At 34.9% G+C, this 15,459-nt stretch overlaps 1 protein-coding gene across 3 annotated transcripts in view; it reads right to left on the bottom strand.

The window, feature by feature from the left end:
• Positions 1 to 550: 550 nt before the first annotated feature.
• Positions 551 to 15,459, bottom strand: part of MOSPD2 (motile sperm domain containing 2) — a 32,239-nt gene continuing 17,330 nt past the window's right edge. For all 3 annotated transcript variants that reach the window (XM_042868126.1, XM_042868127.1, XM_042868129.1), the window contains 7 exons: positions 11,967 to 12,137; positions 9,167 to 9,279; positions 5,591 to 5,687; positions 4,747 to 4,843; positions 4,088 to 4,217; positions 3,080 to 3,182; positions 551 to 2,603 (listed from right to left, as the gene is read on the bottom strand). In XM_042868126.1, coding sequence (XP_042724060.1) covers positions 2,457 to 2,603; positions 3,080 to 3,182; positions 4,088 to 4,217; positions 4,747 to 4,843; positions 5,591 to 5,687; positions 9,167 to 9,279; positions 11,967 to 12,137 — 858 coding nt within the window. In that variant the 3' untranslated portion in view covers positions 551 to 2,456. The remainder of the gene's footprint in view (positions 2,604 to 3,079; positions 3,183 to 4,087; positions 4,218 to 4,746; positions 4,844 to 5,590; positions 5,688 to 9,166; positions 9,280 to 11,966; positions 12,138 to 15,459) is intronic.

The raw sequence follows: 15,459 nt of genomic DNA, 5'->3' as shown, positions 1-15,459 counted from the left end.
CCTGTTCCAGTGCCTCACCACCCTCTGTGTGAAAAGCTTCATCCTAATATCTAACCTACCCTGTCTCAGTTTTACACCATTCCCCCTTGTCCTATCACCCTTGTAAACAGCCGTTCCCCCTCCTGTTTCTATGCTTCCTCCAAATATTGGCAGGCCACAATGAGGTCTCCCTGGAGCCTTCTCTTCTCCAAGCTACACAAGCCCAGTCAGTTCTCAACCTTTCCTCATAAGAGAGGTGCTCCAGCCCCTCTGATCATGTTAGTGGCCCTCCTCTGGACACTGCCAGTCTCACTAGAAAGAAAGTTCAATAATCTTTTCTCTCAGTTTTGGGTAAAATGTCAACTCATGACTGCTGAACACTCCATAACTACAGTATTATCAGTACTTCTATCTCTGCAGGCAATGGGCCATTACCGTACTGACCTCTCCTTCGTGTTAAGCATCTGTAGACTAAAAAAAGAATCAAAATCTAAGAAGGTGTAGCTATTTTTAAAAGACTAAACATTAAAGACTGTGTATTTCCTCAAATTTATTTTGTAACTGTATTTTTCTGGAACATATTAAAATAGAAAAAAATGCTCATCTGATTCATCATACAAAGAAAATACCAACGTAGTAATAAAATACAGAAAATATTTATGAAAGCACCAAAACATTAAAATATTCATATTGGCAAAGACTGTAAGAATATATTTCTCACAATTTTACAGTAAAGTGCTATTCAATCCACTCAAATTAAGGAATCAGCAATTTAATAGCATGGCTAGTAATTATTATCTGGAAGTTATAAATCACTTTGTTACTTTTCTCAATAAGACAACAACCCATTTTGTTGGAAGCAAAGCATCTGAATTTTGTGCACATGAAAATAACTTAAACATTCAACAGTTAACAATGAACAATGTAAGCTGTGAATTCATTCAGAAAAAAATATTGAGAAGGAAAATGTACAGAAATTAGATAAATGAAAAATTAAGAAACTCAGACTATGGTAAAATAAGGTATAAGTTATGAAAGGACAGAAGACCATGCACCAATTCTGACAATTTGCCTTTTACATAGCTGTTTTTAGTAATCACTTTGAACCACTCCTGCTTTATTAGCTAATCAGTTTATTAACACATTTTCTAAACTGTCCTTTTCTATTCCCTAGAAATGATACTATAACTACAGCGAACTGGAGAGATACCATCACCAAAAAGACAGAAGCAGATTATGACCTTTACTTTTCCCCAATAATCTCGTATTATCTATTGAAATCAACAAACCAAAGCTAAATCTACTACAACGCTAAATTGTAGCAAAAATTAATTTCAGTAAACAAATTAGACATCATCTACAGCTAAAAAACCAAATTTATGAAAGATACCATCAGTCTCCTTTACGGTGTTTAGCATTTTAATGTACATATTTACAGCCACGAATACAAAGAATTCTTGTTAGAACAAAGTAATGCTAGCTTCATAAACCATTTTTACAATATTTTCTGAGAAATGGTAGAAATAACACTTTCATATCACCTTCAGCAATACTTAATCTTCCTGGCTTGAAGTTTTTCATAAATTCATCTGTGATTTAAGCATATTGCACATTTCAGAGTCAGTCCTTACACTATCTATTAGCCTTTTTAGGAACCGTAACTTGGTCATCAAAAGCCAACTGTCACTCTCCTCCTGCAATTTTACTAAGAGCTGCTTCCAAAAAAAAAAAAAAAAAAAAAAAAAAACCATAAAAAAAATAAACAGGGAGGGAATAGGAACAGTGTCTCAGCATGACTATTTCATTACTATTTTTGGAATCAAGCCACGATTATTTTGCTGGTCAATATGGCTGTGCGTATGTTATTTGGTAGAAAATGTTTGCAATATGCTTGCTTTCAGGAAAAGGAAAAATGAAAAAAGAATTTAATTAAAGAAAGCAATGGCCCTGAAAATAATTACTAACAGATATCTTCCTTTATACCAGACTGTACATAGATTATACAAAAAATCTGCCTATGGTACATAATTTCTGTAGATTTTCCTGAAAGAACACGTGAAACTTTAGAGTACATCAAGCAGATGCTTACATCTTCTGTAAGAGTAATTTTGAATGTAGGAATGAATATGATGAAAATAACTGAAATACTGTATTTGAAGTACTTGAGGAAAAAAGCAACTAAAGCTTTAAATTATGCTGTTGTATTTGGTTTTCTTCTTCCAATTCAGTAGTAGTTGTGAAGTTATTATAGCGGAAATAAAACTGCCAGCTCTATCATCTCCTTCACACGCTGTTCCAAGTGTCTACTCTCAGTAACTTGCTTTGTTGGTCGCTTACTTCATTGTTCAGCAAACTCCTCCGTTGCTGTGGGCTCACAAACCTCATGCTGGCAGTTCCAGAATCTGAGTGTAGTACAGCAATCATTTCCACTCCAGACAACCATGACAGGCAGCATCTTTAGCGCAACGCGGTTCTTTTTAGCTTCTCTGGCTATATGCCAGGTAGAAGCAGAAGGCAACAATAGTAACTGATAATGATGATAAAACAACTGACAACTGCTGGAACCAAAGGCAGCGATCAATCTGCTCTTGAAGTCTTTTATTAATTTGCAGTAAATGAGTTAGCTGAAAATAGAAAACATTTCAATAGTTTTAAATTACCACAAATGAAAGCACTTGCTAATGTAAAGCAATTTAGCCACAAAATTTTAAGCACATTAAAAATACAGCCTCTTAGTGATCCCTTTTCTATCACTACATACTTCAAGAGACTGTTCTACTAAAGAAGCGTAGAACTTTATTTATATTGCCTGTATCAAGCAGGTGACATCTTCAGACTAGGAAGAAATAGATACTGTTCACATGTGATACGTGTCATAAAGCAAGACGAATGAATAAAGTACACTGGAAGTACACTTTATTAAACTGTTAGCACTAAATAAAATAAAATAACTAAATTCCTGTCACTGATTTACTTTTGAGCTCTAAGCTTTTCAAGCAGCCTAATTTACAAAGCATCAAGGACATCTAGTACAAAACAAATCTTTTTATCAAATTTTATATGCTTGTTCAAGATTTAGCACAAAGGAATACATTATTACCTGCATATGTAAATCTTCATTGGTTTTTGCTGGAATATTTAGTGCATTTTCTTTTAATGTCAGAGTAGAAGGCTTACTGCTTTCTATTGCATGACACCTGAGCCTGTTTAAATGATTAAAAAAAAATATGCACAGTAAAAATCAAAAATTAAAATTAAATAGGGAAAGTAAACTGTCCAAATAACTGCTATTTATATGTCCTTTGTTATCTACTAATTTTATAAATAACTATTGTAATGACAGTCTGAAAAAGCTTCATCAATTATATGTTGAGAGCTTTTGATACAAAGGCAGATCAAAACGATCTGTAAGCACAGATAAAATATACCTTAACCATTTGAAATTTGTAATACAGGATTTACTCAATCAAATGCAACAAGAAATGCAACAAAACGTTAACAGCAAACAAAATCTAAAGGCTTCATTTCCATTTTAAACCTTAGCAACCTTATTTTTCAAGTCCTCCACCTCTCTCACAGTTGAATATATGCAGGAACAGAGTTTCAAGCCATTATTAGAAATAGTGGAATTTTACACAGTTTATGAGATACAGTAGAGTCTCCTCTGGTGAAATGAATACTTTTCCTAGAAATGTGTAGTGGTACTACCAGATGTGAACAAACATAAGAAAGTAAAAACAGATATAGGTATATATTTGTATATGTATCTCTATATGTACAGAAACACACACACAATTCACAGGTGCATTTTCACATCTATTCCCTTTTTTTTTTTTTATTGCTTAATTCTTGAGCAGTACAATAAAGCAACAAAAGGTAAAGCATGTGCAGACTACCATGCAAGGTGTCTTACATATTAAAAAACTCTTCATTTAAAACAGAAAGCCACAGTAATATATTTCAGTCAGCAAGCACACAACTGAGTTTGGAGAATCCTTTACTGAATATGATAATGAAAGTGACTAAGAACTATGACTATGAAAGTGCTATAAATCAGATAAATTACAATGGCTACAAAAAACCTATCAGCTGAAAACCCTATACTCACCTATGTTCCATCACTTTGGTCCTAGGGACTTCTTTCCAAAACTGAGCCAGTTCTGGTACACCTGATCCAGAAGACTGGTCCATTTCTGCAGCCATTATAAGGAAACGATCCTGCAGAGAAGCTGAAAAACCTGCCCTCAAAGAAAAAAAGTAAAAAGAAAAAAAAAAAAAAAGGAAAGTGCTTGGATAAAATAATAGTATCACAAAGCACATGGAACACTTTTAAGCAAAAGCTTTTTAAAATGAGAACTTTTGCAGGACCAACTTATTGGGACTAAAAATGATAAAATCATTCTTACACTCAGCGGCTTTCATTATCATTTTTCTAAATTCCTTCAGTTTCCTTTTAACGGAATTAGTTTCACCTGAGCAATTCAATGGTAACCCACAACTTTATAAGAAATGTATCTTTTTAAGATAAGAAATGGACTCAGCTGCAGACAACACCTGCTTATGTCTATGTGGAGTAGTAAATCAGTATAGGCAGTTATTCAAATGCTGTATGACAGACATGTTCTCTTATAAATGGTAACACTGTCATACAACAGTCAAGTGGACACTGGTTTCACTCAGCCTTACTACCCGCAATTTTTTCTATCTAGTCAGCCTTCATGTTATTATCCAGGCTTTCTAAAAAATTCTGCATAAGATTTTACTTACCACCATGAAGAGAGACTATTATGTCTAACGATGTGCCGGGTTCACAGCTGCTGTTACTGGGTTTAACTCTGTACTTTTCAGGAGCAGTCGTTCTTACCTAAATGCAAAAAAATAATAAGCAGGTATATAGTGAATACACACATGATGACCTTTTCATAATCTAATTCTGTATTGACCAACGACACAGAAATCCTTAAAGACTGATTAAGACAGAGTGAAGCATATCTTTAAAATACCTTACTCTGTAGGAGTAATCACACTATTTCATTTTTTCCTCTCATCCACTTTCAAATGGAACACCTGACAAAATTCTGGAAAGTATGGAAACTTTAATTACTTGTGTGTGAAGAGAACATAAAATATATGTTGGAAAACCAAACCAGGATGCAAGCCAATTCAGAATTTCTGAAGCAAACGTAACTGCATTAATTCCTTTGATAGTGACATTTGCAGACGCAGCTGCATCATTATGAAGCGTTACTAACTTATTCCCACTCAAGATTTTAAAAGGCAAAAAGTTCTAAGGACATCCATTTCCAAAGCTCAGTGCTTTCTTGTTGATTGTTATAAGTACTATACTGTCACCAAAGAACTAACCATCTCTAATAGCTCTTTTTCAGCCAATGCTCCAAAGATTTGTATTATTGATTGTTCTTTGGGGTGGCACACCACAGGAACAAATTCAGCCAAAATATTTCCTTGATCTGCTTTCAAACAAACCCCAACAGTGTTAAAAAAATTAAGCCCTTGGAAAGGAACCTAATAGTATTTCTTCCTCCTTATCAAAACTATGCAGAAGTTAAACATTTAATAAAGTAAACCAGATCATGCTTAATATATTTACCTTAAAAGCTACTACGTTTTTAGTGACGTTTGTCAGAACTATCAAACATTTCTTCTCTCCAGTTTCTTTGGATCCAAAATATAGTTCTTCTGCAGGACTGCCAAAAAAATACAGAAGGGCTGGTTTATTCAAATTATCTTTATTAAATACGATATAAAAAAACCTCATCACCTCTACAGGGAAATAAAATACATTCAACCTTTCAGCTATGGTTGCTGTAAACAGCTTTCCATTAAAAAAACGTGAAAAAGGCACAGAAATTTTGTACTGATGTTTACAGTTGACTCATGACCACAAATGGACCTAGCAAAATCAGTTGAATTGACTACTGCCCTTGAATTCTGCTACCTGCATGAGTATGACAACTGGCAAAAGCAGGGATAGCCAGCAGATAGATACAGTCCCTTCAGCCCTGCATTTTACAATGCTACGTTAAGGGAAAACTTAATCAATTTCAATTCTATTATGAAAGGCCATAAGCTGTTACAGACAGGGAGCAATTTCCATCTCATAAGCCTGCCCCTGTTAATGGCTGTAGTGCACACATAAGAGGAGTAGGCAGGTATCTGTAAGTGGCAAACATTATAATCACTACTGCTAAATTCATTTGTGCTTATGAGTCAGTCTTCACATACTTCTGAAGATGTATAAATAAACCTAAGGTTTTGCTTATTTTAATATCTTATGCAATTAAGAGTCATGCATAAAATCTTTTAAAACCACATCCAACTACTATAATTCATTTGGGATTATGGATTCAAATGAACACTGCAAGGCCTAAAGTAGGGCATGCTCATTTACAAGCTGACAGGAAGTTCAAGTAACAATGAAAAACTGCTTCCTTCAAATATGCAGTGTAAGGACTATGCAAAGAACTCCCATAGCATGCAGTAATATGGCATTGGATATTCTTTTTCAAAAAGAACTTCTGCCTTCTTCTGCCCTTTGCCTCTTTCTTGAATACTAGTTTCATTTTTGATCTCTTCCTCAAACAATCTCACTTAATAACACCAATGCTTTATTCTCTCTCATCTAAACACATCAGCACTTTAGCCAAGAGAAATAATTCTTGCTGCTGGATGGCAAACCTGAACTCCTATGCTAGAACAAGAGTCCAACAGTGATTGCATGGGAGGAAGGTGCCTATGTTTTGCAGTATGCTAGACAATCCACATGAAAACATTCTTGATAGGGAGGAAGGAACTGTGCTAAGCAAGGCAAAAACTGATGGGTGTGAAAAAGGCTAATAATAAGGTAACTAAGTATACCTCCTTCTCCTCTGAGATCTTTCATTCCCATTCACAAATTTTCAAATACTCAGCAACAATAGGGAAAAGGATTGTAGCTACAAGGCATTTCAGTGACATTAATGCTAAGCTACTGTTGGTGTGAATGTTAGAGAAAATGCAAGAGAAATCATAAATGGGATTGAAAAGCATAAACTAGTGCCAAACAGGCAAAAAGAGCCAGAAGAAAGGAATACTGTGCCACAGCCCCATGTTTCTTGCTGTTCCACAAGCTGTGGCAACCGACAAAAAAATAACCCACAGCAGAACACTTGAGAGCCAGCTCTGAAGGCTTACTGCCTGTCAAGTCAAGCAGTTACATAGTAGGGGATGGAGGTGATACTATAAGCACCCAAGCCTTTTCACACTACCTTCTTTACTATCTGAGGTGTGGGGAGAATAAACAGTTCGCATCATATTACAAAGTCTTGTCTATAAACACATTATGAGCTACTCTTCTGCTAAAAAAAAATGTGAGTAAACAGATGGGTTTTCTTTTGTCTTTTATTTGTTGTGTTTTGTTTTTTTTTTTAACCGTATCAAATACAGTAAGTTATTCATGAGAAAGGCCAATAAACATCAGCCTTTCCTAGGAAGGCCTACAAGGCAAATGCAATAGTGATAGTAACCAGAAAGAGAAAAGTTACTTGTGAGCATGACCATATGCGTGAGAAAAGAGAAGAGCATGTTTGCTAGTTCTGCTTTGTGATTCAGCTCTAGTCATATATCAGGGCAAACAAGTGGCAGGCAGTGATAGGTAAGGAATATCAATGCAGGAGGTCCTCTGCAGAAGCAGTTAGGGACAAAAAGGCAACTGACTCTTACTGACTATATAGTACCAGCATTGCTGTTACTCAGTTTCTGCTTCTGTCCCCATGCCAAGACAACAACGCTGGTATCAGCAAACAAAAGCTAGTTCTACAGTGTTTATTCATGCCTCATGTGTGATATAGATACTTGTGAGCAGAAAATTGCTGGTTATTTGTTTGTTCAGTGCTCTGACAAAGAGGCCAGGGAAACCATAAGCAGGTTTTCATCTACAGAGTGACAGTATTAGCAAAGAGCAACAAGAGAACACATGCTTTCAAGAGTTTACTTGAGGGAAAAAAAAAAAAAAAGCAGGACCAAGGGGGATACCAGTATTTTTATTTTCCATGATAACAAGGCAGTCAACTATAAAGGTGCTAATATTCATAACATTCATTCTTCTTGAGTTTACATAATCTGCAGCACATCTATGTTTGTAGCAGGAAAGAAGTTTTTTCTCTTAAACTTGTTTTTTTTTTAAATTTTTTTTTTCTTTAAGTAGGTGGATGGATCTACTTCATTTGTCAGAAGGAAAGAAAACAAAAGTATTTCCTCTGAGTTCTCTTCATGAAAAATCTTAAGTAGATGCCCATGGATTTTATAAATCCCTTTAAGATAACAATTCCAGTCTATGCCTTTGTACTGCCAACCAAGAAAGTAGAACTTCACATAGTTATTTATATGCAAAAAGCTAATTTTCATTTCAAACATATGAAAATTTGACATACAAACGTTTAGATGCTAATGAATATGTCATTATTCAAATCCATTCCAAATCTAATTCAGTGCAGCAGTTACAAAATTAGCTAAGGAATTACCTATAAATTAGCTATTTTCTTCATTCATTTAATGGTGAACTGTAAATGAAAATACAAGTTAAGATCTACATCATTTTCTAAACAAGCACCTTAACCTGAAAAGCAGTGAGAAAGGAGATTGTCTAATTGATTTTTCTTGAACTTTTGTGCTGAAAAAGAGATTAACTGCTAGACATAAAAATACTGCCATTTGAGATTGTAAGCAGGTGTGCAATTTAGACAGCACTTCCCACACAAAGAATTGTACCCATTCAAATTGGTTCAAGGTACTAGCACAGGTGCCACCTTCAATCTTGCTTCAATAGTTTTTATCTTAACAGTGAAAGTTGTTTTTACAAAAATAGTTGATTTCATTGGTGTAAGAAATAGTGCCAAATTACCAATCATTCTTATTACAGATATACACTGATGACAGTTTTCCCAATTTATCTATTCATATATATATATATATATATATATACACACACACATACTTAAGTAGAAAAAAGCATGCCAATGGATACACAAAGATTCACTGAAAATGCATAAAAGCAGGAAAACATATAAATAATTTGTATTTGTTAATAACTACTGCTGTTTTTAATAGCCTGAAAAAGTCTGGTTTATTTTAAAAACTAATTACTCAAGTGTCCAAGGCACATTGTTAAAAAGAAAATTATTATTACCTGATATGTAACAAAGGTCCTTTAAAAGTGGTTAGTGCTTTCTTTGCATTCTTTGGTTTGAACTCTGTTTTGTCATTTTCCTCTGACTTGGAAATTTGTTCTACAGAATTCATCTGAGTAAAAATGATGGTTATAATGATTAACTAGAAGTCTGGGTTACACACACTACAGATTCATGCAGGTATTTTAAAGAACATCAGGAGGAGGCTTATTTCAACAGTTTACATTTTACAGACAAAATTTACTATGTATTCATTGCTTGACAATTCTGGAAGCCCATCACATAAAAAAAAATGTATTGTAAGTCATGTTATATATTAAAAATGCCTTTTTTTCTCCCCTTCCTGTATATTTTCCTGATGCCTGAGTTGGTTGTTTTTGTAGACACCAGATAAGCAAACTGTGGTACTTATAGTAGCAGTTTAGAAAGTACTGATGTTACACTTTCACTGCAAAAGTTTCCAAGTGACACCCCACTATAATCATTGTTACACTGAATAGAAAACATAGTAACAGCTCCACATTCCACTGCATTAAAAACTTGCTGAACGTATTTTTTATTTTTTAAACTGATCTCTGAAGTATTGGAGAGTTCAAACAACAGAACTTAAATTCTGAGGTTTTTCTTCTGTTACATTAAGAGACTACATACAAGTCAACAAGCCTGCTGGATGTCCACCTCACGACTCTATAGTTCTTTATTCTCAATAAAATGCTGAATGGGAGAAAAAAAATACAGAGAATTGGAAAAATAAGTGGCATGATGACTTGAGAAAATCAGCAAGCTAAACATTCTGCTTAGCTTTGTGTTTATTCCACTTGAAACAGCGACAGAAGATAGGAAGGGTATTCAGTTTATGTAAGTTATCTGAAGTGTGGGAATTGAAGAAATACAGTACCACAGAAGATGGATTTTTGTAAAAAAAAAAAAAAACAAAACCAAAAACAAAACACCTCAAACACAGTAGTTTCACTTATTGTAACTGTGGTTATTTTAAAAGATTATTGTATAAATACACTGCATAGTCAATGTGTTTGGATTTATTCTACATAACTCCAATTTAAATTACCAGAAAAAAAAATTACAGTAGTACCCACTGAAGGTGGAATCTCACATGCTAAATACAGGTGTCTACAGAAAAGGCACTTACAATTAAGTTTATTGCTCACGGTTCCCTCTACTCTGTGGAAAGAAAAAGGCACTTCTATGGGATTAGAGGAGGCATACATAAAAATAAATCAGATGAATTCTTAGCGATCACAAAAATCTGCAGATAATGCATATAAATACTAGTAACATAGTAAATAATAATGAAATTTCACAGGTCACTTGAAACCTGTCACTTCAGAAGTTGGCCTTATCCAAAAATATTTGATAAGTCATATTTATGAACAGTCAAGTACAAAATAACCTCTTTTAATATGCCAAACATTCATAAAATAAGGAACAGTTTCTGAAAAATAGCTTGGAAGAAGCTCAACATAGAAGGGGCAAACACTGACATATCTGTGTTAGAAATGGCAAGTGTTATTTTTATGTGAACAGAAAGCATACTGAAGCAAGACAACTGACTTTTTCCTTAAACAGGAACAGCGCCAACAATGGCATGGAGCCTGAATTTTAGAAGTACGTTAAAGATCGGGTATTAAACATGTCTTTAAATTAAGAATGGATGAGTATAAATGATCAGCGTAATTCAGAAGATTGAGTGGTAGCTTGATTATGCTGTAGGAAATAGAAAAATACCATAAACCATTATTTTTAAATACTGAAAAAGTACACTAAGTAGAAATCTGAAATAAAACAAGTAATTAAATATTGAGGCAGTTCAGCACCAAAGCTAACTTTCAAACTAAACAGTGATTATGTTCCTGTTTCTGAGAATCACATCTTAGCAGATGTGCCACAATCAAAACAAGTTAGTCTACCTGTTGTGAAGTTAGAATAGCTATGTAATGCCTCCTTCTGACTTTAAACTCAGTGAAATATATTTATATAAATAGATGGCCAAGTTACAAATGAGCACTGTAAAAACAGCCACATTTCAAATTATTCTGATAAAAACATAAAACAGCAAATGAAAACAAAAATGTAATCTTTAAGAATTTCACTACTTTAAACAAGTTTTGCAATTCATATTGCAAAATGAAGTGTGGCACTGGTGAATGAATTTCACATTTGTTTTTTTCCCCTCCCGTCCTTTCTAAATACAATATCCTCACTGACTATGATTGCATATTCTGAGGATTAACTTCATAGAATTCTACATAAATCAATACCTTTAACATTCTGAAGGGAAATTATATTTTCAATACAAGATGATGCATTAGGGATGTAATTTCTTCTGAGATAAGCAATTACTTTTATGATTTTTAAAAGTAGGCACATAGTAACATTTTACTGTTTATCTGATATTTTCTCAAGCATTTAATTTAAGCATCTGAGAAAAATAGATATTTTAAGATGTTTGCCACAAGATATCTTAAGAATAGAAGTTCGCCAGTTAGGCAAGTTTTGAACATAATACATCTTTTAAATTTCACTACGTAATTCACTGTAATAAAGAGATATTAAATACTAAGTACACATTTTACTCATTTAGAAGCCAGTCTTAACAGTCCAGTCTGTTCAAACTAAGAATCAAGGTAGAAACTGTAATTTTAATTTTCCATTTTTCTGTGTACGTATTTCAAATTGAGGAAATACAAAGTGAAAGCCAGACAAGAAACAAAAATCGCATGCCTCTTATCCTGATTTGTAGCCATGTGAATAGTTGCCTCAGCTTTCAGAGTTAGATACCTTTTTCTGATTAAGATTTTGTTCTTCATTCAGATCTCCAGGTTCCTTGGTATCAGTATCTATCTCTTCTTTGCTTTCATGTTCATCTTCACTCGTGATAGGCCCATTTTCACATAAAGGCGTTTGAAAGTCATCGTCTACCAGTGGAGGATAACTGTACTTGAAAGAATCCTAAGAAGAAAAAGGAGATTTATAAAGGACCTCTTAGGATAATGCAAAGGACCTTTTCTACTATTTTTAAGTGGAAATACCATCAATTCATTATATTGTTTCAAACAACTCGTAGGTTTCAATTATCCACTTTGCTTTGCATCACTGTTAAGAAAGCTTACGCTACCAATAGTTCCATTTCATCACTGATCTTATCACTGCCAGCAGTACGCACTTGCAGCTCAGAAGGCAAGCAGTATCCTGGGCTGCATCAAAAGAGGGGTGGCCTGCAGGGAGAGGGAGTGACTGTTGGGCTTGTTCAGCCTGGAGAAGAGTCCCAGGAGATCTCACTGCAGCCTTCCAATATTTAAACAGAGATAATAGAAAGGAGGGAAATCAACTTTTCACACAGGTAGTTATTGACAGGACAAGGGGGAATAGTTCTAAATTAATGGAAGGGAGACGCAGATTATGTGTTGGGAAGGTTTTCACTGAAAGGGTGGTGAAGTGACGGAACTGGCTGCCAAGAGAGGCTGTGGATTCCCCACCCTTGCAGAGCTCAAGGCCAGCATGGATGGGGTCAGGCTGATGCTAGGACTTTGTGATCTTGAAGGTCTCTTCCCAACAGAGATGATTTTATCTTTTTAAAGAGCATTCCAAGTGACAGAAAAAGTCCTTTGCATTTTTAATTACGTAGTAGTCGCAATTTGAAAGTATTCTTTAAATCCTCTAATTTCAATTAATTGTGAGGATTTTTAGCATTCTGCAGTTCACATTTTTGCATGCCAAATCAATTTAAAGATCTCCTTCAGAACAACTGAATGAGTAGAAGCAGCATACTAAGGTTCTCAGTGCTTCCATAACAAAGAGAAACAGTAAAAATTAGATTTTGTTAACTAGAAATGCTTTTCACCTTCCCCAATTAGTTTTTAAATGTTAGTTTTCAGTGTAAGAAAATGTTCAAATAGGGCCCTCTGTTCCTACTGCAATTTCAAACAGTCTTATACTCCTAAGTAAACTGAATTGGTCAGTATCATAGCTTTGAATTCTGTGAGACAGACTGGAGCCATGCCCACAGGTCCCAAACTACACTACCAGCACAGACAAAAAAGGCAGGTTTGTTTTCCCTGTACAAGAGAAATAAATTATGTGATCCCATGAAAGAAATTTAAATAGACAGCCATCCAAAGAAACCTCAAATAAAACCACATATTTCCTGTTTATCTTTAATCAAGGTATAAAGATTTCCTATTTTTCAGGCTGAAGTAACAGTTGTAGGCCTTTAGCTGAAAGATGAAAGGAAGAAACATTCTCCAGCTCAAGCAGTTTTCAGCTGAAGGGCCTGGTAAATACGTTTAAGTAGCACTAACAGACTAATTAACTGCTAAAAGATTCCAGACAGAGAGAAATATTACAGAAGACTTGCAGAATGTTCCCCTTCACCCAAGCAATACAGAGCCTTTTCACTCCCTTCCATGGAGGACATATGGCACAGTGGCCTTGATAAAGCGATGCTAAGTTTGCTGCATACTTCACTTGGCCACATTAATCCACAATGCTGGGTAATGGCAGTAGCCAAAAAGCATCTCATCATTGAGACAACTCAAAGTTTCACACTTTTCAGTCACAGTCAATCAGTTTAAGTGACACTGGCTTATCTGCTAACAGGGTTGAAGTCTCAGACAGATAAACAAGACAATTATTTGATGTTGAATGCATCCATTCCAAAAAAAGGTAATTTTCTATTATGGGACGCCAGCAAGAGCCATACAAGTTTTAATTATAGTAGTGATATTTTCTAAGACTAGGTGTACACAATGGTCATGAAATCACAAGCAAAAAGCCCAGTGACATCTTAATTAACAAATTAAATACTGACCTAAAAACAGTGCTTCAAGAAAACAAGCTATAGGCTTTCAATTTAGATAACCAAGTGAAGAGCACAGTATTCTAGTTAAAAATGCTGCTCAATCCTGGCACTAATGCAGAGAGCAGTGAATTAATAAGGCTGACTGCTCACTTCTGACAAAATGGGCAAATACAGAAGTTCAAAAATCCTGTTGCATGTGCACATGCTCACTGTTGAGCAAGATGAAGTTCAAGCATATGTGCAGAGTTCTGAAAAATCTACATTGATGTTTTCCATGATCAGTATTAATGTAATGTCTTAGATACTCTGCAGCCACCTTAGTCCATTATTTGTCAAAAAACATACAGATCATCCTTTTTTTTTTTTTTTTTTTTTTTTTTTTTTTTTAAGTCCCCAAAGAGGTCTCAAAAATTTCTTTTGGACACCTGTATTCCATAGGATATACCTCTGCATTTCCCTAAAGAAAACAGTAAAACTTGGCTCTTCTAGGGCAGATACCATTAGAGAGCACAGTAGAAAGGAGAGTCTATTTTCCTTGTTCAGTACTACAGCCGAAGAATACACAGATATGCCATGCTCTTCAACTGTATCATGCTGATTGCAAAACTGACCATCTATTCCTAAATGGGTAGAAATCAAAGAGGATGAAAAGAAATGGGAAGGGGAAAGATATTTCAGAGGAAAGCACAAGGAATTAGTATTTACAAATCAGATAGTACCTTAAAATAAACAGAAAACCCCATAATCCTGTCAACATTAATAGCAGTAGGTGCACTCCCTCATCAGATTTCAAGTTGACTCAGGAGAAGGCAAGGTCAATCACACCAAAAAAAAGATGCCTTCTCTGAAAAGATGTTGGAGCCTAACTTAATACCTGTTAACAATGTTTCCAAACAGCGACAGTTCTGAGGTTTAAAGTTCAGAACACCCACCTAACAGGTTAAATATCAAAGACACTCAATATTTAGACAAAACAACTGCAGGCTCAAAATACATGGCTTTTAAAAAGCACGCATACATTTTTTTCCTGAAACTGTAAGCACACTTGGAGTCCTTGTCAAACAAACACACTTCTATTCTACTAATTTATCACTGTCACTGCAACTTATTACCACAGATCAGTAGCTTAGGTAAACAGCCTCCCAAGATTCTGGAACTTACAGACATTCCTAGAAGCTGTGCAACATGGAGCTAGTTAGCACTAGCTAAGCACTGAAACACTTCAGGATTGAAGGAGGATAGATAACCAAGTCTGCATGCTCCATACAGGCACTTAAGGAATATAGTTAGCAAAGCCACAAGCTTCTATGAGGTATGACAGTAGAAAACACAGAATCGTGCCTTTGGAAAAAGATGAAAAACTTCAGAGGGGCACAAAATCTATTTTCTGTTTGTACAACTTGTCATAAACCAACTCAATCTCTCTAATTCATCAGCTGGGGGAAAATAAGATAAAAGAAACGGCACTTGAAA

Source organism: Lagopus leucura, unplaced genomic scaffold (genome assembly GCF_019238085.1).
Source record: "Lagopus leucura isolate 7727_CA_CO unplaced genomic scaffold, USGS_WTPT01 Super-Scaffold_100001, whole genome shotgun sequence".
Classification (NCBI taxonomy): Eukaryota; Metazoa; Chordata; class Aves; order Galliformes; family Phasianidae; genus Lagopus; species Lagopus leucura.
This window is presented reverse-complemented; position numbering and strand designations above follow the sequence as displayed.